Source organism: Falco peregrinus, chromosome 5 (genome assembly GCF_023634155.1).
Source record: "Falco peregrinus isolate bFalPer1 chromosome 5, bFalPer1.pri, whole genome shotgun sequence".
Taxonomy (NCBI): Eukaryota; Metazoa; Chordata; class Aves; order Falconiformes; family Falconidae; genus Falco; species Falco peregrinus.
Window position 1 is genome coordinate 45,683,767 of NC_073725.1, and position 26,133 is coordinate 45,709,899.

At 41.0% G+C, this 26,133-nt stretch overlaps 1 protein-coding gene across 5 annotated transcripts in view; it reads right to left on the reverse strand.

Moving 5' to 3' along the window:
- ARHGAP21 (Rho GTPase activating protein 21) overlaps positions 1 to 26,133 on the reverse strand; it is a 119,036-nt gene that overhangs the window by 92,431 nt on the left and 472 nt on the right. For 2 of the 5 annotated variants that reach the window (XM_055805115.1, XM_055805114.1), the window contains exon 2: positions 24,763 to 25,077. In XM_055805115.1, the coding sequence (XP_055661090.1) occupies positions 24,763 to 24,849 (87 nt within the window). In that variant the 5' untranslated portion in view covers positions 24,850 to 25,077. Of the gene's footprint in view, positions 1 to 24,762; positions 25,196 to 25,275; positions 25,623 to 25,661; positions 25,703 to 26,133 lie in introns of those variants that run through there. The other 3 variants (XM_055805116.1, XM_055805117.1, XM_055805118.1) reach the window with 3 other exon arrangements.

Below are 26,133 nucleotides of genomic sequence, written 5' to 3' on the forward strand. Positions count from 1 at the left end.
TTAATATTTGGGTTAGTATAGTGGGTTCTCAAGCCTTCACTAGCTGGTCTATTTCAAAATACAACTTTGACATTCCATAGGGGATAAACAGCAGGCTGTCCTTCCACATCAAGTACAGATTTTGAAGTTATGAAAGCCGCACTTAACAGACCATTAGACTAGCTGAGCTCCTCCTGAAGCCAGCTAAAATTAGGAAATAAAATCTTCATTAAAATAAAATTACCAGAGCACGTGTGAAGCAACTCAAGTTACTTGGCTAGCAAAATAATCACCTCCTTTGCTTCCCCTGCCTTCCCTCAGGTGGAAGGCAGTCCACGGGCAGAGTGAGAAAAGGACTTTAAAGAGCTGTCAGTCAGAAAGGTAAGCTCCAACAGAAAGCTGAAGACCCATCTTAAATACAATTAAGAATTTCTTAATATTTCTTTCACTTAACTAGTATCACTGACTGAACTTGGGGCGGGGAACAAAACTGAAAATCAGTTTTGGCATGCTGGAAAACATACTACTTAGTATTATTAATCTTATTTTTCATAGAACAACTTTATTTTGCTATTCTAAACATACAGGGTTTTTTTCATTAGTGTACCACAGTAACAAAAATAAGTTTATGTTAAATGACAACTTACTCCTGCAGATGGTCAATTTCTAATTTTCAGCTTTGCCATCTGCACCATCAGAGCACTATTTTTAATGATTATCTCAGTTCACAATGTATTTTTTCACTATTTATCTACAGTCATAACTTCCCCTTTATCTCTACAGTATCCTATAATTTTCATTTCCTTCGTTGTTCCAAATGTAGCCATGTAGGGGGAAAAATCATAAAAAAGGCAGAAGAGGATACTGGAATTTTAGTGATATAATGATGAAGCATACACCACTTTCACATCAAAGAAAAGACACTGCATGTCCATTCTACTTCTATTCCAACAAAGAACACCACCCAAGTCAGAAAGACTCAAACACAAGTGCACAACTTCAGACTGAGCCCTAGTTCTTCAAGGTGTTAAGATTTCAGAATAAAAACCAAAGTTTCTTTTACAATAGCTCTCTTGAAATTCAGGTAATGATCAGAGTCATAGTACACATGTCCTGAAACAAAACAGGAAAAAAGTTGTAAGTGAACATGACATGCAAGTTGGTGTGTACATTCCTCAACATCTCTCTGGAGGTTTCGCACAGCAGCAAGAGCAACTCCTCCAAGGCAGCTACACTCCAGCCGTGAGGCCCATGCATGCTTAATGCCCTCCTTGGCCACTTCACCTCCACACTGAAAGAGATCTCAAAGTACTCTTCATAGGATCCTTTCCAAATGCCTTTCTCTTGTTCCCACCTGTGGTCTCATAAATTTAAGGCCTGAATAGACCTCACACATTTTTAATGTTATGCAAATACTACAGAGGAAAGTGCCACTTGGAAGCATTATTAATACTGAATTACTCACTGCAGTCTGAAGCCTAACTCCTGTTAAATATTACTGCAGCACCCACTACTTTCAAACAAATTTTAAAAACATGACATTTAAAAATTACCACTCTCTAGAGTTAGGGAATATATAAAAAGACAGTCCTTAAGAGAACACCATTGACTGGAAACCTACAGCTGGCCGACGAAAAAACAAAGAGAGATTCATTAACACATTTTTTCCTGTAGATGTATGGGGCAGGGGACACGGATTCTAAGACATCAGATTACTAATGTGCATTTGTCACATCTGCACTTTTCTGTTCTAAGGGTATACAGTGTAAATACAGTAGCTAACAAATGCTACCAAATAAAGCTACAAGTTCAGATTTTCAAACCTGTCAAACAATTTGTTGTATTGATTAGAGCCAACATAATGCAGTACAGACTAAAACACTCTAGCTACAAAACCCAGCAGAGAAACAAGTCTCACCACTTGTAACTCTGAAGTGAAGAAGAGTTAAATAAAAACAGCTTGTTAACCAATACAGCTTGGTGACTTCTGTCTAGCTTTCTCTTCTGACTGCCCCCAAATTTGACTTAAGTCACACAGTGCCAGAGGCTATTATAACAAATTGTGATGGAATTTACCATCATAAATGCCATCAGATGAACCCCAGTTACCGCAAACAAACATCCAAACCAAACAAACAATAAAACCACACATACCCCTGCCCCATTTATTTTTTACAAATAAAATTTTAGTTTAGACCCTATCTTGCTTTCATATGCTGTGTCTTCAAAGATTCAAACTCTACTCTTTACTTTTAAAAAAAGAACTCAATGATTGAGCTCTATAAACTCTACCTACCTAGTAAACTTTCCAGGCAATTTAGGCAATCGGAAGAAATTAGAAAAAACAAAACTTTCCTTCAGTTTCTCTATCATTTTTCCCATGCAGACCAAACCAGGTTTTGCACGAACAATGTTATCAGATCAGTCATCCGACATACTCTGAAACTACCTTTAATAATTTCCAGTATTTTCTGTTGTATAAAATACATGCGCTTTGATCAAAGCTCTTCCCCACCATTTTGCAAGTTTCCACCCTTTCACTAATGCTTTCATTTATCCAAAGGTGGATTGACTTGGAAGAAAACACACTTTAAAAGAAGTTAACATATTTTCCAGGGAGCTTTGGAATTCTAAGAAGGCTTAAGGTTTATTTTAGAAACAAATTAAACGTATCAAGTTGCTACACGAGTAGTAGAACTGACTTCTGTCTTTTACATCGTGTATCTCCCCCTCATCATCTTTCCTCCCATCAGAGGAAAGAATAAGGGTTTTGGCTAGACAGCAGCCATGCATGTGCTGACTGGCCACCAGAGCTCCCCCACCTCACCTTCAGTGTGAAGCATTAACCTGGGCTTCGCTTCCATTTAGCTACCAAGTTGCTCCAATATTCCAGGCACTTCATTATCTCCAAGACCTTCTTCCTGCCTTGAAATTTGGTCAAAATTGTCCAGTGAGCTCAAGAGCAACTGTAGAGGAGCTAAGTGATGGGCAAACTGATGACATGCACAAAAGAAATAAGATTCATGAATTTTTACGTCTTCACTCCATTACATCACTTGCTTCCTACCATATCTTTTGCTTGAAGAACACAGGCCCTGCATTTTCACCGGTGATGCGTGCTGAAAGAGTGGAAGGCAGTTATTATTGCACAAGCTACATTCCATAGCCTTTTTTTTTTTGACAATAAACCAATTCTCTACTCCCTTCCTACTTTTTCCATTATCATATAGCATTATTCTCAAATTGTCCTACAGAAATGCAGAGATTGTGATATCAGAATTAAAGAAGAAACCTGCATAACCATAGGCTAGTACTTTTTATACCTTTCAATTCTATAACATTCATTTGAATTCTTTAGAAAAAAAGCACAGAAACTGAAAATTACTGTCAGAAAAAGCCTAGAGCCATATTCTTGCCAAAAAATTTCATGAGTATAGGCAGAACAATATTTTTTCTGACCAACATTTACTTTCCAATAGGTTAAATTCTACTTTCCCCATTTTCTGTATCTCTGTTGGGAAGCACAAAAGAGCTGAAGAAAGCATGGTTTTCTAGAGAGCAAAAGCTCAAATTCACAAAACATAGGCACAGCAAAGGTGGTGTTGCAATTCACTTTATGGGGTGTAGCTCCTGGAGTGGCATACAACAGAAGAAGCTCAGGTTCCTAGCCCAGCAATGGACAGATCTAAGCACCTTATACGGAAATTTGAAACAGTGAAGTACAGCCGAAGCAGATGTTAAAAGTAGCCATGTATTACACCAAAGAAAGGAGTACATCCAAAATCCTACTTATTTCTAGAGTTCAGATAACTGAACATATTTTCAGACAGAATGTGAAAAGCATTATGTAAAACTAGAGCATTACTGTAATGTGTCTAAACGATCAAAAGTGCAGAAACCAGGTGTCTGAATTTGTATGTAACAGGCAACTACTTGCAGCATGAGACTTGACATGATTCAAACACTGGAATTTAAGATCTTTTTATTTCTTAACCACAGGATAAAAGAAATCTTTTATGACAAAAACAAACTATGCAAAATACTACTGTAGCACTGGTAAAGACCTGTTTTTCCTTTAACTAGAAGCACCGCCCCATTGCATTTAGAGAGGAAGTCAATGGCTTCACCCTCTGGCCTCAAAATTTCAATTACACTGTGAGCCCAGGGTAATTTTTAGTGGTTACCACTAAAGGGAAATACACTGATTGCAAAAAACCGCAGACTCAACACACACAGCTCCGCAGGGATGATATCTAAGTAGATCTTAGTAAGAGTGTGTGGCTTAAAATTACACTTTTAAACCTCACTATCCTGGTGGCACGATTCATCCTTCCAAACTCTTAAAACAGTCAGCGCATCCTCTGAAAGGTAAGACAAACAACACTATACCTTCCCTCAAAGGAAGCTTCACAGTAAGCATCTTAAAGTTTTCTCACATTAGCATGATAACATTCATCAGCATTAAAAAAAAAAGTATTTAATAATAAATAAGTTTCACTTTCCAAATGATTTCTGAAGTCTACATGAAAAGCTTACATGACTGACTTCTAGAAGTGATGGGCTTGGTCAGCCCAACAGCTTGCTGCTTGACCCTTCAGTGAACCACTTCAGCCAGAGACTGCTAGAAGACCACCAGCACAAACACAGACAGACCTCGGAGGAGATGGAAGAAAAGCTTCCTAGGGACTAGAGGAAACTGGTTTTCTGAGTGGTAGTGATCTTTGTTCAATTCATAAAAATGAATAAATAAAAAGCCTCATCTGAAACTAGTTCTAGAAGCAAGGACTTCTGTGTTCTAGCCAGCAGGGACTAGAGAGATAGAAGTTGAGGGACTGTAACCCAATTTAATAATTTTTAATTCCCTATCAACATTCTATATAGAAAAAAATTGTGGAAAATCCCACGCTTCTTAGATTAAAAATATTTTTGTGTGCTTACTATTATGAAAGGGTATAAGCAGAGCCAATACCATCAAGATTTATCATTCTCAGAAGCATGCTGATCTCAGATCCATCTCTTTCCTACTCCTTATTCCCAAGATCTTGACAGAGAAGAATGATTTACTCTAAAAAGTTAAAGCACAATGAGAAAAACATAAAGGTCTTCCAAGAACTTACTTTAAAATACAATTTCTGGAATTCCCCAACATAAGGATAAGCAGAGAAAGAAACCTCTAGAAAGCAGATTTGTACCTCCACATTTACTTGAACACAGATCCTGCAAAAAGGTAGTTAATACAGGAGCCACACAAGACAAGGTAGCTCCTAAGGAAGTCAACCTGATTCTAATTTTCTTCTAATTTTCCTTACCAAAGCTTCATCCTCTAAAGTTAAGCGATAAAGAGGAACCGTAAATTTGACCTCATCACCACTGTAGTCAAAACTCATGCTGGATGCTGAAAAGCCATCTCCTCTTCACTCATCACACCAAAATTCCCAAGACAGGCACAAGATCAAGATGAATCATCTGTTATTATTTCTTATGCCTGAAACACATTCATCTCTAAAACAGATGCCACCCAAAATAGTGCAATTCTGCTGAGCTTTACACTATACTGAAAACTTCATCTTCATGAAGTACTATACAGGTAGGCCTCAGAAAAAAAATAATCCAAACCGCAAGAATGACAGAAGAGTCAGTGTTTTGCAGTAAATCTAATTCCATTTTCCCAATTTTTCAGAAGTCTGCAGGCTCAGATAGGTGTCCTTTTCCTAGCAAAAGTAAGAAATACCTCATTTTTATTACAAAGCACATCCCAATAAGGTTTTTACAACATAACAAAAAAGAAGGTTATTTAAAGAACAACATGCAGTTCTAGTCCACTGTCACTGGAGACTACTGATAAAAAGACTGTTGAGATCTTTACCCAGTAGAGTCGCTGAAAGTCTCAAAAGGAAGATTCCAGGACCTCCCACAACCCGTTCCAATGTTTAACCACCCTCAACAAGAATTTTTTCTCCTTGTGTTCAGCTGGAGTTTCCCTTACAGCAACTGTTCCCTCTTGACCCTTCACTTTCAAACAGCTGAAGACCCCAGCCAGCTGCCTCCTCAGCCTTCCCTGCTCCAGGCTGAGCAAAGCTGGTGCCACTAGCCTCCACTCCAGCCCCTGAACATCTTCCCTCTCTCCAGCTTGTCCTGTCCTGCTGGGAAGGCCAAAAACTGGGCACAGTCCCCTGGAGGAACCTCAATAGCACCCAACAGATGGGGAACACCACCAACATGTTTTGAAGATTTGAGTGCAAATGTTGTGAACAGTATGACCAACTACATTACTATGCTACACAGGTACAGCAACAACAATTACACCACCAGCATTACTCATAGTAGTAAGAACTATTATTTTTTTTCTCTATTGAATTGTTAGAACTATCCTCTCCAGAACTGCAAAACCGGCATGTATTTCCATGGCTTTTCTCAAGTCTTTTATGCATTGGAAGTGTCTTTGCCATACACTAAATAATGGAAAGAAATTCCAGCCATGGAGGAAGTAATGATTCAGTGGCAGGAAGACAGGATGAATAGGGTGAGAGAAGGCATTAAGTGGTCCTCACCTTTAGACTGTACAGTGGAAGTGAATGACAATGTACAAAAGCACCCAAAAAACTTAATAGAGCATGAATGATTAAATCTATATTTGTCACATGTTAAAAAGCCTCCCTCTGTACTGAATACAAAACAAAATACATTACAAGTAACAGGTTCCCTTTCTGCAAAAGCTGGATAGAGTTATGGGTCAAAGATTTTTTAATTATTTTATTTAATTGAGAAGGTCAGGGCTACAATGCAAACAAACAAAAAAGGTAAAAAAATCCCACCCTTAATGGCTAGCAAATATGAAATAAATACACTAGCACTTAAAATCTCAGAAGAAATTCCTATTAATTAAAGACCAAATCAAACAACCTAAGCCAGAAACCCAGGTGCACAAACCCAGGGAACAGCACCTGAAACTTAGTATAAAACCACCTGAACCAGTATACTTCAGCAAACTAAAAAGCTGTTCACATGTGAACAAATTTTCTGTATGTGAAGGAACACACCACATAAAATGCTGTCAAAAAGTTCTAGACAGTCTACGAGACCTACATTCAAAGCCTGAAATCAATGTGTCAGTGAAACCAAATGAAATTAGTTTCAAGAAAAAACATACCATTTTAACAAGCAAGTCCTAAATCAATCATGATGTATCAAGTATCAGACTTCTGTCAATGCTCAGGGGAGTACTAATATTACAGCCAAGAAATCCTACAAAACAAGTTATTGAAAACTCCAACATTCAGAACAAATTAAAGACAAACAAGCATAGCTGAATGTGTGGAGCATAGGGGTAAAAACCCCACCACTAGCAGAAACCAAGAAATGTGCAGGAGGTTTTAGTGGAAGATGACAGGGTGACTATGTAACAAACAGCAAGTCACCTAAACTAAATTCATCACAGTTGCTTGTATTTCAGCAGAAAATCTGCCTTGTATCACTACAATCTTCTTTCAGGTCTTGATCCTTAACAAAAAATTCTCTTAGCGTTATATTAAGTTCATAGTGTATCTTAGGAATATCTTTTACCAGTCTTGTCCCAATTGTGAGAATGCAGTGTGACCTATCAATCACGAAACTACTACGCACATTGCCAAGCTCTTCATTACATAAGTGACAGTAATAGGAATATGCAAAAATATCTGGTACTAAAGAAGTGCCTCTCTTCTGGATGTTTTTGTTTTCATTTTTTACTATGTCTGTAAAAGGACAACATATTTTCTAATCCTGTCTTTCAAGTGAGAAATTACTTTTTTTTTTTTTTAAATCACCACACTGCAACTCCAGATCAAATGGCGCAAATTCCAAGATCTGAAAAACATGAGGTGTTTGCACAAAATACTGTATGTCAAACAATGGTGATACATGCACACCACTAACACGCAGCAAGACACGAAGACAGCAGAATTTACCAAATTATTTTCAACCAGATTTTGAATACGCAATGGACATAAAACTAACTAAAAGCTACTTAACAGTAGGAATGTAAGCTGTTGTTTCAGTTTTATTTAAGTCCTTTACCAAACCTCTTCACTGGTTTTCTTACCAATTTTATATCCTGCATTTAAATTTTGTTGTATGATATAACAGATTAATCCTATAATGAAGCTTCCTCTTCTTTGCATTTAATTCCCCTGTATAATTCCTGGTCAACAACCTGTGAGAGCAGTTCCTACTTTACCTTGTACAAAAACAATTCAGAAAGCACTCACAAAAAATGTACACAAAAATATCATTATCTTTATTAATTTTATTATCAGCACAGCAGGACACAGGCAATCCAGTAGGCTTCTGGAATATGCTGACAGTTACTTCCTGGCTCTGGTGACTGAGGATCGAAAAAGGAAGAGGCAATCTGCTGGACCTCATACTTATAAACAAGGAAGAACTGTTGGGGGTGTGACATTCAGGGGCAGCCTTGGCTACAGTAACTGTCAACAGTGGAGTTCAGGATCCTGGGAGAAGGGAACAAAGCCAAATAGCAGCATCACAGCCCTGGACTTCAGAAGCACAGGACTGTTCAGGCATCAGCTTGGAAGAATCCCACAGAAGACTAACGCAGAGAGCAAGGGTCCAGGAGAGCTGGCTGATTTTCATTGATCTCCTCCTCCAAGCTCAAGAATGGTCCATACCAGCATGCAGAAAATCAAGCAAAGGTGGCAGGAGGCCTGCATGGATGAACAAGAAGCTTCTGACTGAATTCAAATGTAAAAAGGGAGCGTACAAGGATTGCAAGCAAGACCCAGGTGACACAGGAGGCATAGAGATGCTATCTGCAGCGTTGGGGTTAGGAAAGCCAAAGCCCACCTGGATTTCAGTCTGGGAAAGGGACAAAAAGGCAGGCTTCCAAAGGATACACAAAGGACAAGAGGGTGGATCTGTGAAGAGGAAAACATGCTTAGTTGACCTGAGAGTGATATGTACGGAGTCAACTGGCTTGGCAGATAAGAGAAGAGCAGGTGTTGTTTATATCAGAAAGGCTTTTGACACTGTCTCCCATAATGTCATAATGGACAAGTTGATGAAGTATGGGCTAGGTAAATGGGCAGTGAACTCATCTGGAAACTGGTTGAACTGTCAGGCTGCAAGTGTTATGACCAATGGCAAGAGGTCCAGCTGGAGACCTGCCACTGGTGGCATGCCCCAGAGGCCAGCACTGGGGCCAACACTAGCCTCTTCACTGATGACCTGTACAATCAGGCAGAGAACACCCTCTGCAAGTTTGCAGAGGATACAAGAATGAGAGGAATAGCTGGGATACCAGATGGGCATGCTACCGTTCAGGTAGGCGCTGACAGGCTGCAGAAGTGGACGAACCAATTCATGAGAACCTCATGAAATTCAAAGGGAAATGTCAAGTCCTGCACCTGAGGAGGAATAACCCCAAGCACAAGAACAGGCTTTGGGAAACTATTTGGAAAGCAGCTTTGCATAAAGGGCCCTAGCGTTCCTATATGGACAACAGGCTGAACATGATCCACCAATGTGGCCCTTGTAGGAAGGAAAGCCAACAGCCTGCTGGACTGCATGCAGCAGAGTACAACCAGCAGGTTAAGAGAGGGGACCCTTCCCTTCTACTCAGCACTGGTAAGGTCACATCTGTATTGATGTGTCCAGTTCCTGGGTCCCCAGTACAGAACAAATATGGCCACACTGAAGCAAGTCCAGTGAGGAGCCACAAAGGTGACTAAAGGACTGGAGCACGTCACATGAGGAAAGGCTCAGAGAGCTGAGACTTTTAGCCTGGAGAGGCTGAGGAGGGGCGGGGGGGGGGGGGGGGGGGGGGGGGAAACAAGGCAGAAACTTTTCCACATGTACAAATACATGATGCGGGAAGTAGGGGGAAAGGTGAAGAATAAGGCACCAGACTCACAACAGTTCCAGAAATGAAATTACAAGAGGCAAAGGGCACAAACTGAAATAGAGGAAATCCCATTTAAACATTAAAAAAACCAAACCACCTTTTATTAGAAATGTGATCAAACACTGGAACAGGGTGCCCAGAGAAGCTGCTGAGTCTCCATCCTTGGAATCAAAACCAGCCTGGACACAGTCCTAGACAGTCTGCTCCAGCTGGTTGAACTCAATGATCTCCAGCAGCACCTTCCAACCTCAGTGATTCACTGATTCTGTGAAGACTGTTTTTAACTCCATGCCTTATTTTCAGTTGTGATAATGCATTATGCAGCAGTGACACAAATGGTAGCTGCAGACAAATCAGGTTCAGGCTGGTTTTTGGCACAGTATTACATTCTAGCTCAAATCCCTAACATTCCCAAACTGTTCACGTTCAATATAGTCTGGCAGTACTCTCTGCTAACATGCACACAAACCTTTAAAGGTAAGTGCAAAGGTGTATCCATTCCTTCTCTGCCATTTTCATCTAATTTTACTGAAATTACATTATTCATGCAAATGTCATCCTTTTCTCAAACTTCTGGCTTCAGCAACCATTTACAGGATCTACTATTACAACATATAATCACATGTGTATAGGGAAGGAAGGAGGAAAAATAAACACAAATTCACCTTGATATTGATCTCAGCATCAAAAAATGAATTTGAGACATAGAAAGATCTAATACCAAACACTAACTGCAGCAGGTACAGCAGTGGTTTCCAGGCTCCACATGAAATCCTGCAAATACTACAGAAAAGCCTTTTCTTTGTACCACAGCTAGTTATCACAGACCAGCTGATCCCTGTATTTTGCCACTGAGGGCAGCCTTTTGCCTATCTCTTACTTCAAGTTCAGGCTATACAAAAATCTACTGACCAAATCTGTAACCATGTTCTTTAGTAAGGTGCATTTTCATATTAATCTACCTCATTATCCAAAACCCAACAGGAAACAGGGGGGGCAGGGGGAACCCCTCAAATATTGACAGCTGACTACAAAGAGCTGCAAAAGTATCATATAGCAGGAGGACAGATAAAATCCATTTGCAATAAAAAACCTTTAAGAGCAGTGCTTCTTAACAGAGCATTAGTATGCTCTTACTGCTTTCCCAACTCGGTACACTTAACCATCTACTCTTATTTCCAGGTTAGATACCTATGTCCTTCTCACATAAGGCTTCTGTAAGGTTTACTTTGCCAAGACTAGAATCTTGGTTTCATAAAGTTGCAAAAAAAAAAAAAAAAACCAAAAAAAACCAAAAAAAACCACACACCAAACACAAACAAAAAAAAACCCAAACACACACACACACCTCCAAAAAAAAAAAAAAACCAGGAAGAGAGAATTCTCTTAAGACAGGCAGACTCTGTTAATGCTGTAAGGAGACAGTAGATGAAGTATAATCATACTTTAGTCCATGACTCGCTATGGAAAGATGCTCAAGAATTTTATTTTGTAAGATGAAATTTACAGTTTACAAATTCACAATTTGTACTGTGTTTACAGCAAACAGTCTTATTTGCCTGGTTTTGGAGAAGTATCTACAACTCTTTCAAGCTGCATACATTCAAAAACGGAGGCTTTATTCTTCCCAGATTTCCTCTAAAGAAAGAAGCTTTCTTCTCCTCCTAGATTTGTCCAAGAATAGGAGAGTTATAGAAAGCTATCAACTTTTCATTCCTGAAACAAACATACCTATTTCCACAGTGTGTTTAATTAGATTTCAAAACATTGTTATTTTTACAACATTCTTCATGTTCTCATGTTGTGTCTTCATATACAACAGTGTATCAGGTTTTAGATATTATATAGTTTTGCATTATAAAAAGAAACAGAACTTCTATTTTTAGGCTTTTTACTCTTAATACTTGAAGAAAATACTAGCTGCTTGGGGTATCTGTGCTTAAACCTGGCACCAATTCCTCCAAAAGAAGGTCTGCAGAAAGTATACAATGCAAGTTATTCTTATATTCTAGCACATAATACAAAAAGCAGTTGGCTTTATCTAAAGAACAGTAATAGAACAGACACAACTGGTTTTCACAAGAATTGAAGGCTTTTTTTCAAAAGCTCATTTATTAGAACTGCTGGTCCAAAGCCTATTAGAATCTTCAGCTGAAAGGATTTTTATACAGGTTATTTTATGAAGCAGGAGCAATGTCATTTCCCCCCTATTTCAGTATTTTAAATAAGACTCTGAATACCGTTTTTTTTTTTTTGCAATTAGAAAAAAAAAGAAACTTTTGTTAACATGAGCCATCACAAATCTCTTCCTCCACATTTTTTATAATTTCTGAAGTCACTTACCCTAAATCTGCACTTAAGAATAAAGTAGTCTGGACTGCAACCATTTTAAGCAATAAACACAAGAACTTCTGGGAACTGGATGGAACACAAAAGTACAAAATGGCATAACAGAACAGTAAAGCCTCTACTACCACTTTGTAATAGCAACACGTAAAACGAGGTAACAGTGAAAAAACAGGCTTGTGAAATAAAGCGCAACTACCCCAGAAAGGCTTTATTAAGGGTTAAGAATTAATTAGAAGATCCTTCTGTAGTGAGTCATTCTAAAATGCAACTAGACCTACTCCTTCCCCAGATAAGAAGTGTCTCTACAAAAAAGAAACGAAGTTCTTGAAAAAACAACTGCACCACAGAATTATAAAAAATAAAAAAAATAATAGAGTAATAACCACCATTACTCCTCATGGGTTGAAAAGGCTAGTATACCCAGTTGAGGACACATGCCTGTAATCCCTGCTTTCTCGCTGAGTTAGGGAAGACTACAAGAGCCTTCGAAGGAATGAAAGCTCATGGTATCTTGGGTCCTAAGCAGCAAAGAGAAATCTGCCAGGCCAGATTATCTAAGTGGGGGAAATGACCACAGTATTAACTGAACTTAAGGTCAAGTCACTCCCACAAATCCTGTTCTTAATCTCTACATAATACCTTCACTTCATCTGGTGGCATTAATGGCGTCAATTAAAAACAAAACGAAAAAAAACAAAAACCCACCAAAAACCCAAAACCAAAAGAACCCCAACCCACACACGACACACCAAAAAAAAACCCCAAAACAACCAAAAAACCACCACCCAAAAACCCCCAAAACCACAACCAAAAAAGTCCCACACTAAAACATTATGATTCACCCTTCTGGAACTATCCAAAATGAGACAGAGATGATTGCAGTGTTTGTGCTTCACCTCCCTCACAGCAGACACAGAACATAACACATGGATGAAATTCAGTTTCCAAACTTCAGGTTCCCATTGTGAGCTGCAAGCAAGTGTACAGACAACCATTACATCACTGACTGATGTTGCATCATCCACAGTTCAAGCCACTGACAACTGCCCATGAAACAGGAAAAGGTTAACATGCTAAGGGACTTGGGGGAGGGAGAATCTTTTTCCCAAATAAACTCCTACCAGGTAAGTGTGAAAACCAGGCATCACTGGATTTTAAGTAGAAAGTCTTCAACTGAACATTTTTTCCTGTAAATTTACAACTTTCCAGTTTAAGTGAGGAAAAATATTGTTCTCTACATACGAACTTAACTGTGAGAACTGTTTACCCTGAACACACCTTGCTGAGTAACTGTCTAATATCACCAGTCTCTACTCACTCACCTTAAAGAATTTTGTTTCTCAGTCATGAATCACTGATGACAAGAGCAAAAACCATCTTAGCCACAGATGCCTTTTAACATTTTAGATCTAGCTTTAAAAATAGTTTTGGGGGCTGGGGGTTGTTGGTCTGCCCACCCACAAAAGACAATAAACCCAACGCAATTTTTTAATTATTTTTTTGTTACCTTCTTGATAATTCATTTTCAGGATTGGTGAAGGGGAGAATTTCCTTTTTGCCAAGTAGAGCTTCTCCCTACAGTACTTTCCCTATTTGTACATCACTCAGTCCCATGCAGCAGCCTTCAAAGCTATGTAGCTTGCTGTGTAGCTCCTGAAAGTGCTATTTCCTTTCCCTAAACTGGTACCACAGAACTAGAGTAGAAGAAGAGTAATGATTCTACAGCAAACAGAAGACTCAGTAGCATCACTTACCATAGAAGGAGAAAGGAGTTTTCCACTGGCTCTTAGGGATTTACTGGTTTTGCTGCCACAATATTTGCAAGACTTGGAACCAAGAACAAAGCCTTGCAATCTAATGCTGCCCACTAAAAGAACTGATGCAGAAAAAAAATCCACAGACAAAAAATACTTGCTGGATTGCAAACAAGTAGAAAAAAAAGAGAACTACAACAGCCTGTTTAAGTTGCATACAAGCCACACAATCACCTTGCCTTCTCCTTCAGCTGGGAGACTGGGAAAGAGGAATGGAGGAAGAAATGGGGTAAACACAAAAGCAGGTAATTGTGCATTTCATTTTAGCTTATCAAAACTGGAGAACATTAGACCCATATGATGCAACAAGAATTAACAGCAGCTCTTACAAAAGCAAGCAAAAAAAAGAAAAGTTGATATCTAGCCTGAACCTTCAAGAAGCAAAAATAGGTCCTAGACCTGAACATCTGAAAAACTGCATTTCCTGTCACTGATTGCAAACGACTGCCTTGTTTCAGCAGGCTTAGTACAGAACCTCCAGAAAGCAGGAGGAATCCTAATGAACTACCACAGAATCAGCATCGTAACATGTAAGAACGCCTGTAGAGCAGATCAAAGGTCCACCTAGCCCAGCTCCAACAGTGACCAAATGCAGACAGCTGCAAACAGGAAAGAACATGAGATCACAAATCCATAATTCATTCCACTACAAGGGTATTTTGTAACTCTGTCACTATTGCTGTTCCAAAAATGTATCTGGTTTATCTTTCAGCTTACATATACACTTTTAACTTCCAAAATATTATGGTGCAGAGTAACAAATTTAATTAAGTTTTATGCAAAGGGCCATCTCCTTTTGCTTGTTCTCAGTTCACCATGCTCATCTAACCAAGTTCTTGGAGTTGACAGTAAAGAGCTGCTTCATAGAAATTCAAGAGAGATGGAGAAAGCTACATCTCAAAATCATCTCTCCATCTCTACAGTCTCCTCTCTCCCAAAATGCCAAGTCCTAGCTTCCTTATTTTGTTTTGATACAGAAGCAACTCCATATATTTGCTTATCTTAGCCACGTTTTTCTGGCTCTACTGTATTGTTTCTGAGACGGGGAAAAATGAAGGGGGAAGGGACAGAACTAGGCCTAGACACACCAGCTCCAAATCCACCATGGATTTATACACTGAGTTATGACAGAGAACATTAACTGTTCAAAATTATTAGGAAATGCATGACAATTTGCTTTTTTGACCAACACTGAGCACTAAGCTGCTGTTTAATCCTTAGAGTTACCTATCACAACTCTTAAGACCTCACCCATGAGTTCCTAGTTAATCATTAACTCTCAGTATTTTATATGTGACATATTACTTGACATTTATGCAAGAACTAAAAAATCATTTTAGTTTTTATCAATTAGTGCTGAACATCAAAAGGTCCTTCTGCACTTCTTCACAGACAATTCATCTTCACTTCAAAATGCCTGAATAACAGCATCAGCAAGCAAAAATTCTGCACAAAGGAAGATAGAAAAACACTTTACCTCTCCATCGCCATTTAACTCAGGAAAACAGCAGAAAGCTATCAGACCTTGTTAGATATACAGCTGAATCATATTCTCAGTCACAGCGTAAACAGAAAATTACTCAAAACCATGTATAAAGAAGTCATAAAAAACAACACCTAAAGGCCACAGGCTATGAAATGCTATGAGTATTGGCCTGCATCCATTATACTTCATGTTTCATAACACTTGCATACAGAAAAACCCTTTGTTCCACAAACTCAGCTACAAGGAACATTTTGATCAGGTATGCAGTACTTTTTAAAAGCTGTATTATTACTTCTCATTTTTTTTAAAAAATGAAAATGTTAACAAAAGAGATTCAATTAATGAGCTTGTAAGATTACCTCCATGACATCAGGATCAGCCAGCTTGCCTAATTATTAATGGCTACTGAAGCACCTCATCTGATTCAGATGCACAGATTGCAACCTTGAAAACTATTCATGTAAACTTATTTCACTCTGCAAACTTCTATATTAACGCTAATTTGGCAAGATGAAATACTTTAATGCCCCAAGAGCAACACACAAGCCAGTCATTCTTCCTTCCTCAAGACAAGAAAGGAGATCACGTTTAAATCCCACCTCACAGGCAGCTCCAAAACAACTTCTCCAACATATTTTCAAAAAATAACTTAAGGTAATAGAACACACATGACTATTCACACAGACCCATACAAAAACAATGTAAGTACACAGAATTGAGCAGAGGGCCTGTAAAATTGCCATGAAAATTGATTACTCCGGGCAAAGTTTACTTACTCACCTTTTACTATGGTGATTGAGGATAATAAAATTTTAAAATGCATGCAAGAAGGAACAAGTCAGATTTTACAACCATTGATGAATAAGAAATGTTTGTGGCTACACACAAGAATACTTTTCACCAGTCACAGGCTCCCTGTTGAAGTTGCTTCAAAATTGGAGGGCTGAGAAGAAAAGTACAGCAACAATAACAAAGCACAAACTGCAGTGGGACAGCTCGCTACATGAAAACTGCGGCATTCCTTTCAGAGATAATTTTAACCAGATCTTTATCTTACAAAAACAGGTCAGAACCTACAGGTAGTAAGAGCCACTTGTTTGAGATGCACATACTAGATCTGTTGCTTCTTTTTGCTGGCTGAAACACCACCACAACATTTCAGTTCTTGATTCTTGCATCACAAGGAGATTTTGACAGTTTTGCATACTCCTGCAAGCACCAACTGAACTCAAGCCTTTTAAACGTTATAAAACTGAGGACATATGAGTTTTAAACATGTCTAATCTACAACAGACCTTAAGTTCAATTAAAGAATTGTATTTAAAGATCATTCAAATTTCTTAGGAAATCAACCACTTCCATGTTCTATTACAATGGGGCAGACCTTGAACAAGTTAAAATGTTGTTTTTTCCTTAAAAAAAAACCAAACTGAAACTGTCTTGGGTTTTGAAATCCACATGACTTGAGCTCCGTATACTAGTTTTTGAACAATGTCTCTCTATGTGAAGTTTTCCAATACAAAAATGCAATTTAGTCTGTAGATTGAGCTCAGTTTTAGTTCTCAAAATTGAAAAGTTTGCCTCAATGCCATGTACATATCACTGGGTAGACTGCATCTGTCACAAGGCAGATGATCTAGAAGGGATTTCTGAGAATTTAAAGATTCTATTTTAGCTTATCCCGTGCTCAGAATAGGTAGTACCCAAGACACCCATTCACCTCAAAGTGTTAAATCACAAGAAAATATTTCTATTTTAGCCTTTTCTGACCTTAGAATAAAATAATTATATTAAAAAAAAAAAATCACACATCTGAAGCAGATATCATCTATATATTCAACATTAACGTCAAGGCAGTTTAAGCAGCTTTGGGTTTTTTTAGCGTTTTTTTATTACAGGAGTGTTTGTTTTCTTATGTTCTCACCAACTTTGCAATAGCAAAAGCCTCATATACTTTAGATGAAAAATTAAAATAGAAGAGAGTAAAATATAGTCTTTTAAAGGGTGGGTGAATTGTAATTAAGTTTCAGTAAGAAATAGTACTCTGTTAAGTATACAAAGAAGTATACATAAAGTAGGAGGGCACACTGCCATTTCTATTGTTTAAAAACAAAAAGATCACTTCATAAACAGGCTCAGGTTCCTCTTTCCAATTGATTTGTACCAACTGCAACTATTACTCAGAAGTGTTTAAAATCTCTCCCAATACAATTCATAGTCTTCTATTTGATTTATCCTCCCTGGCACTCCAAGCAAAAAAAAAGCAGCATAAACCTCAAAATTTACAATAAGGAAGATTATGTCATCCAGCCAGCTCAGCGATGCCAGTGCAACATTATTCCCTACAGTGTTATTTGCTAGTGCTTAATGCAGTCCATACTGTGTGTCCTAACACATTATGCAAATGACACACACATAAAAGAAAAATGTCTATCTCAAAGTGCACCCTTCCACCAACAGCCAATCTGTAATTAGCCATGTCCTCTAAGGAGACACCTCATTCACTCTCAGCAAAGCAGCAGCTGCTAGCAAATGGAAATAAAGAAATTTAGAACAAAAATAAGCCTACTACCTACACTCCCAAAGGTGTACACTCACAGTCGCAAGCCAGAGTCAAAACCTAAACAGCTGTTTGTATTTTTCTAGAACGCTCACACAGAACTTCTCATGCCCAGCACTAAATATTTACTAACGTGATTTGCATCAGCCACTCTCAAACATTATGCTGTTCAGAAAGCTGCAGCAACAGCTCCCAATTCTTCACTCAAATATTTTCTGGACTACTAGCCTTCAATATGAAAATCAAGAGCAGAAAATATAAAGTAGCAGCATTTCCTGCTATGCAATTCACTGATGACATATACACAACATCATAATAGTGCATACCAGTTCAGAAAGATGCTGCAGATCTAGCCCAACACAAATGAAGATATTCAGAGAATAAAGCATACAGCTGCGCCTGATTTTTACTTTTCTATTACCAAGTGATCCAATCTCTAAACTCTGGTATCATGTCCCCAGAAAAATTCTCTTCAAATCTAAGAGCAATGATAAAACAGTAAATTCAGCAAATGGTTTCATGATTACTAATGAAAGACAGTACAATTCAGGGAATAGCTAGACTTCCCATGTAACTGGGAAGTTTCACCCCGTTTAAAAAAAAATGAATAAAAAAGAAAAATGCAACAGAGGAAGCCTTCCCATTAAATAATCTTTAAGAACTGTATACATGAAACAGCTTACCTCACCTTGCAACTGTAAGATTAGGCACTTTCAGGTTTATAAGATGTGTCAAGCCTCTGATATGAACAAATCAAAATTTCTTTGATGCCACTGTTCCCACCCATCACCTGCACTTAAACATCTACTGTATGTACCTAATGCTAGGTGATCGGGAAAAAATACCACGGAACTGTCTTTGAAAAATATTACAAGAAAATTATGTAAGAAGGATTTGGACAGGAGAAATACATGGTATTTACATTAATCTACATTCTGTGTAATAAACAGGCAAAGTATGACACAATTACCCCCATTCATCCACTAACCTGACCAGACAGTGTAACTCTTACCCACCATTTATCTACTATGCTTGGCACAACATATTATTTAATATATATACACATAGATTATCTATTATGGTAGGCAGACAAACACTTCTGTAGCAAGACCCTAATTTCAAGGATTTGATGAGATCATAAACTCTGATGCCTTCCACAACCATGGAGTTATACCAAACAGCTCATAAGACTGATTTCTGGGGTGCCATCAATTCAGACTGTTTCAACACCAATTCAGAAGCCTCGCCACTTATACTAGGGTTAATTCACACTTTTAAAAAACAATGACCCCTGTTAACGACAGGAAATAAATCTGGTTTTGTTTAAAATAAATCTCCTAATTTTTTATATCTGCTTCCTATCCTGTGCAATTTAATATACAAACAATTGCAAGGAAGAGTAACACACAACCTCTGAATGCTAAAAACTTTCATTTTTCTGACAGTTGTTTATCAGAGGAAAAAATCCACCAACTACAAAGCATCAGTATATATTCCTAACAGGTTAGTCTAAGACTGGTACAAAGACTTCCTTATGAACAGATACAGAGTTTTTCTTTTAATAAGGCTCTCACAGGTTGCACATGCTTATATTCTAATGATCACTTACACAGCAATGTATACACAAAATGTAAAACAAAAAATAAAGACCAACTTTTACTCTTTTCATACTCAACTGCCCACACTTTTCTGCTGAGCTACAATTTAGTCATCCACCTACAGGAAGATGTTTTCATACATTCAAGATGGACAAGATCACAAATGCATACAGTGTGTAATATGAAATACCTTCTCTTGCCCAACTGTTCTCTCAATTGGTTTTTGTGTAAGCAAGTAAATATAACAGGCAAGAAATAATACATCTAAAGTAGCAGATGTGTAAGCTATTTTTAATTATTTCGATTATTAAGATGTGAAAGTAACAACAATAGTCAACTTAGCACTTTGATGCTTGTTAAACCTATTAAAAAAGTTCACTCATAATAGATATATAGCATGCAATAAATGCTATTATTTTATACTGACACAGATCGAGATACTCTTCAGTCCATCAGGTCTCTTGCAAAGACTGGGCGGGGGGGGGGGCGGATTCAGACAGTGATGAAAGTCATACAGTCAACAAAGGTGTCATTTTGGGAAGCAAAAAGTCATTTCAAAAAGGAACCATTTGCTGCTTTATACTGTTGCTTATCAAATACATAACATTTCCTCATGGAAGAGGTCCATGTTCTGTCAAATTATCTTAGGCTTACTCCAACATAAATGAGAGCAGAAGTCAAGGCTATGCTTGCATGATTAAACAGGATTAGACTCAAGCTTTTTGAATAGTTGTGATCACTGTCTGTCTATCAAATTTATTCTCCCTTGATGCAAGGTTGGTACAGAATTCTCTATCGCCATAAGTAGTATACACTTCTAACAAGTAGTTTTGGTATTGTGTATTATTTGACATGTAAGATCTTACAAATGCACTTCTCTAATTCTTTCTTTATATCACGATTAAACCTTTCTGCCTCTAAGCATCAGGCATAGAAAAAGCTGACATCCAACAATACAGAGTTCCAGAACAGCGTACCCGGCATAACAGGTTACAGGCATAATTACATAAAGATCGAAAAAGCAGGATCAAAATACACCCCTCCAGTGTTTGTGCCCCTATATTAGAGAGGCATAGCACCTGAAGTCACCACTTGAAGTTTACCAATGTCATCCCAACCAGGTTGTTAAAATAGTAAACCATCTATTAAGTATTGTTAGTGAGAATGCCAATAATTTTCTATTTTTAGTGTCATCACTGCCCTTCTCTGGTTCCTGACCCTTCCAGCGCAGGCTTCTCTTCAGGTCATGCAGTTGTACTCTCTCTGATAAGGTGTAGGAGTGAAACTATCATGGCGTTTTCTCTCCCTTTCTGAAATATATTTGTGGTTACAAAGCAAGTACTAAATAACCTCTGACTATTCTTTCACAGAAGTCTTTGGAAATGTATTTCCTAATTATTGCCAAATACAGAAACTCTCAGGAATCTCTGAGGATAACCAACTATGCCTAACTACTCAGCTGTTAGGCAAAAAAAAAAAAAAAAAAAAAAAATCCCACAAAACCAAAACCCTACACTCTTAATGTAAATTTGCAATAAAGTATTAGAAATTTGCAATAAATATCTAAATGTGTACTCTAACGAGTTCCAACAGAAAAATAACACACACTTAATAAAATCATTTGATAAAGGTTTTTTAGTATTCATAAACTGAGGAAGCAGTACTGTTTACAATAAAACTTTGGCTTTTGAAGTCACATATGCTGTAATTAATGTTTTTTCATCCTACATTTAACATTTTGAATGTAATTTTAATACAGATTAAGTGTAAACTACACCACAAACAGATTTAGCTATTCTTTTAAAGTAAATGCAAAATAGTGGGAATAGCAAAGCACAAAAAGCACTTTTTGTTGTGCCTTTCTAGGCAGAAGAAGGGAGATGAAATTTATACTAACAAAGAAACCAGTTCCAGCCTCAAATCTGGACAGGGCCATAGACAGGATGTTGTGACTGAAGTAGTACTGCCTGTACCTCAGCAGGGCTTAAACACCCCAGCAAAACACTGCTAAAACCTGATGAAACAGAGATAGTATATGCCTGTTAATCTGAAAACCAGAAAGAACACACTCTCACTTATCTGCCTGTATGAACACAGGCTCAGCAATTCTTGCACCCGTTTGCAAATGTGTGTCAGATTTCAAACAGAATGGCAAACAGCCCTAAGAGTCCCTGGCCCTCTCTGCCAGCTCCCCCAAGAGCCCAGAATACGTGATCTGTCCCTTTGAACAGGCGCTGTATGTTCAGACAGGAGCCCACGAGCCTGAATGCGCAATCTTTGTTCTCAACAATCGTTTCAGTGAAGGGGCTCTGAAGTGAGAAAGACCACCAGATACAGTGTCAAAGGGAAAACAAAAAAATTAAGTGAAAATAAAAATAGATACCACGATGAACCATGACCAAAGGGAACATAGCATGAGAGTAGACCGGCATCCAAAACAAAAAACAATTACCAACCCAACATAGGCGTTACCTAAAGGAGTCACATCACATGTCCTCAATCCTCCCACCTCTGTATGCAAAGATACAAAGAAGCGCTAGTTTCTCAGTCTGACATTCCCTTTCTTTGCCTGACCACAGATCTTTAAGCCAGAGCACAAGTTTTTCAGCTCTTCATCAAACCTCAATGATTATTGCTGTACATTTCCAAAACATTTAACTGGCTGAAAATTCTGATTTCTGTTGCAACTTCCTTGCCTGTGATGAACACGGGCTATGCTTGGAGCCTTCCTTGTGACAACCTGCTGCGTGTATATGTCTACAGCTAAACATTAGATGTAGATGAGTTAATATTGCATCACAATGCAAACACCATACGGGATACAGTGTCCAAAACCATAAATCATTTCCCAAAATTGCTAATACCTTGCATGTCAGTATTAGCACACTATGAAACCCTGCAACTGCATCAACTTTTCTGCAAAATTAAAACTTCTTTTTATTAGTAACTCTGTTTCATGGAAGGTGTTTTCTGATTTTATTCAACAAAAAAGCAGTTCTTACAATACAAGACTTCAGTTAAACGGATTTGTTCACATCTAGCAGCATATCAAGCACTGCACACAGAAACTCTTCCACCAACTGAACTGAGACAGCAGATCCTCACTCTCTATTGGCATTTTACACCGATCTATGAAAAAAGTTTTAAGAAAGTTGAACTTTAAGCCAGACAGGCAGTAATATGCATACTAAAGTAACTGCGAAAGCACTGCAACCTTGATTAGAATTCATGAGGGCTACCTAAATTCAAGTAAAGATTTTGTCAGGCCTGCTGCAAGTAAGGCAATCATCAGTGTAAGTGCATGCTTCCTAGCAGTTACATTTTAGCTGCAACATATAAGCATCAGGCAAAACAACAGGCAGAGCAGTCCATTTTGCAATTCTGTACCTATTAGCAGTCCCCAATTAGACAGCTTTAACATGATGAGCTCCAAAAGCACCACGGGCCTTGTTAGGGCTTACCGCAGTAGCGAAAGGTGGATTATGACAACTGCCAGTGCCAAAAGACCAGCAGTCTCAACATGATAGAATTAAAAAGCAGATTTTAGTTTTTACACTTAGACATCTGGTTTCCTCCCTCTTCCCACACTATCTGAACAGTATTAAAGGACACTGTCTCCAAATATGGCCTTGTTTTCAGTCACATTTTTAAGAAGGGCATCAACAAGAATAAACCATGATTTATCCTACATGCAAATTAAGAATCATAATTTGTAACAAAGTCTAAAATCTCAACATCTTCTGTTTTCTTACTTAAGGTTCACATTTTGTCCTCACCCAACCCACCTGCTTTAAGACATTGTGTGAATTCCTTAATTGAGGTGATGGCAGTAAGGAAAATCTTACAATACCATATGTGCCACCTTTAAACTAAGGCAAAAGGGTAAACTGAGGATACCAGCGAACTAAAACCCAGTGTCCTAACACAACAACAAAAAAAGACCAAAAAAACCCACACACAACCAAACTAAAAGCCACTCGCACTTTTAATTTTTAAGTTCTGTAGGTTTAAAATCACTCTATTACATATCAGTTTCAAAGGGAAGCATCTATATAAAGGGCATCCATTTCACAGTCCTACATAGGTTTAAGTCAGTTTTTTGCCTTTGGCACATGTCCTAACTTTGAGACAAAAAAGCAAGTTTGTCTTTCTAAATAAAGTTTAAGACAGATCTTGGAACACAGCTTCAGTGGATGTTATATATACTTTATTAGCCCTGAAGTTACAGTTGTTTCGCAGAGATTTATTAACAGGGAGCACAGAAGGAAACACCAGACACGGTTCTGCGTTAAAACCTGTGCTGCGAGTCCAAACATGCAACGGTACCACCATATGGCATGCTATCAAGTTTTTAAACTAAACACACAAGAGGACCATTCCAGCAACAAATGCTGTGGATAGAAATTAAGTTTAGCACAAGCCCCTGCGTACAGACAGGAGTGTGGCGAGCACTGGCTAGAAGGGGGCAGAGGCCGGACCCGTACTCCTATTAAAAGCACCAGGGCTTCAGCGTGACAGGGGTGGGGGGCCAGGCGGGAGCCGTACCCCAGTGCCGCCCAGCCAAGCGCTCCCCTCCCCGGGGGACGGGGCAGACGCGTCGAGACGACGCGGAGAGGCCGAGCGTGGGGGCGCCGCGCCGCAAGCTGACCGCGGGGCTGGGGCGGATGGGGGGCTGAAGGGGCGACCCCACGGAAACCGCCGCCCCGAGGGCGAGGACGGCGGCCGCTCGGCGGGGCGGGAAGAGGAGCCGCCGCCCGGCCCCAGAGGCAGCCGAGGCGCCCCCGCCTCCCGGCCCAGGAGCGACGCCCCGACTGCGAGGGGAGCCCTCGGCCGGGTCAGCCTCCCCGCCCGCTGCCGGGGAGCCGCACGCCCGCACCGCTCCCAACGTCCAACTCCCAGCAACTCCGGGGCGGGCGGGCAGGAAGAGAGAGGGAGGGAGAAAGGGAGGGAGAGAGGGGGCGGCCATTAAGCCCGCTCCAGCCAAGCCGTTCCCCGCGGCGGGAGGCGGCCGCCCGGCCCGGCCCTGCCTGCCGCCGCGTACGCACAGCCCGCGCCCCGCCCGCCCCCGCCGCTCCTACCTGGCCGCCGGCGCCGCTGCCGCCGCCCGGGGGGGGCTCGTTGTCTCCATCTCCGCCGGGTGGCCCCGCTGCCCACCGGGTCGCCATTATTTCATTCCCGGTTACAAAGGAGGTGCAAATCCTCAGGAGCCCACATCGGGGAAGGGAACGGAGCGGAGGAGGGAACCAACGCCAGAGCCACTCGCGCACACCCGACACGCCGAGGCCAGCCCCGCCGCCGGGGAGGGGTCTCGGCCTCTTCAGGCAGCTGCCATAAGGAAGAGCGCCGGGACGACCGTGGGCTTCAGCTGCGCTCCCCGGCTTCTGCCTTCATGGCTGGAGGAGGAGAGAGAGAGCAGATGTGTCAGTCCTCGGCGCGGAGCCGCCGCCGCCTCCTCCGCCACCCGTCCCTCGTTAGGCTAATTGCACCCGCTCGTCATCTTCCTCTTCCTCCGGCTCCTCCTATCCACAGCCCCAGCCGCGGGGAGGAGAGGACAGGCGGAGAGAAAGCGGGAGGCGCCCGCTCCCTCCTACCTCGCTACACACAGGCTTTCGTGCCGCCGGAGGGAGCAAGGACGGGGCAGCGCTGCCCCGGGCCGCCGAGGCTGGCAGGGAGGGGAGCCCCGGTTGGCGAGGGCCACGGGCCGGCCGGCCGCTCCTTCTCTCGGCCCAGCCCAACTTTGATCAACTGGTGGAGGACGGGGCAGGGAGCCGAGGGGCGCTCGTTCGCCGGGCCGGGCGGAAGGCGCCGCCTGCTCGCGCTGCTCGCCCCGGCCGTAACCAGCAGTGTGACCGGCGGGGGGTGGCGGGAAGCGCACAACCTCCGGTTGGAAAACGGCAACAAAAGAGCCCTCCCGGCAGCAGCGAGGCCAAGACCCTCACTCGGTGGAGCCCAGCTTTTGTCTCTCACGCGAGCCTACCCCGCTCACAGGCGGCTCCCTCCCCCCGTCTACGTAGCCGGAGCCGTTCGCGATCAGACCACCGCGCCCCACGCCCCGCCCGCCGCCCCTCCCTCGGGCCTCCCTCCGCACAGACGCGCGGTTTCGCCCCGGCAGCCGGCGGCCGGCCCTGCCCCCCCCCGCGCTGCCGGCTCCGCCGCCACCAATTAGGGCGTCTCGGCGCTGGGGGCCATAGCGCCGCGCCAGCTGCGCCCGCCGCGCTCCCCCGGCTACCTGAGCACCGGCCTCGCCCACCGCCGCGGGTGGGGGCCGCTCGCCGCGCTCCGACCCGGGCTCGGCGTGAGGGGGAGCCGCGGAGCTTCAGCCAGCGCCCTCCCGAAGGCGCGGGGCTTCGCGCGGCTTAGCCGCCTCCACCGCGCGGAGACCGCGGTCTCTGCCCGGACTAGCGCGGCACCGTCTCGTTGTCCGCGGCCTGCGCGCCCGCGCACGGCCT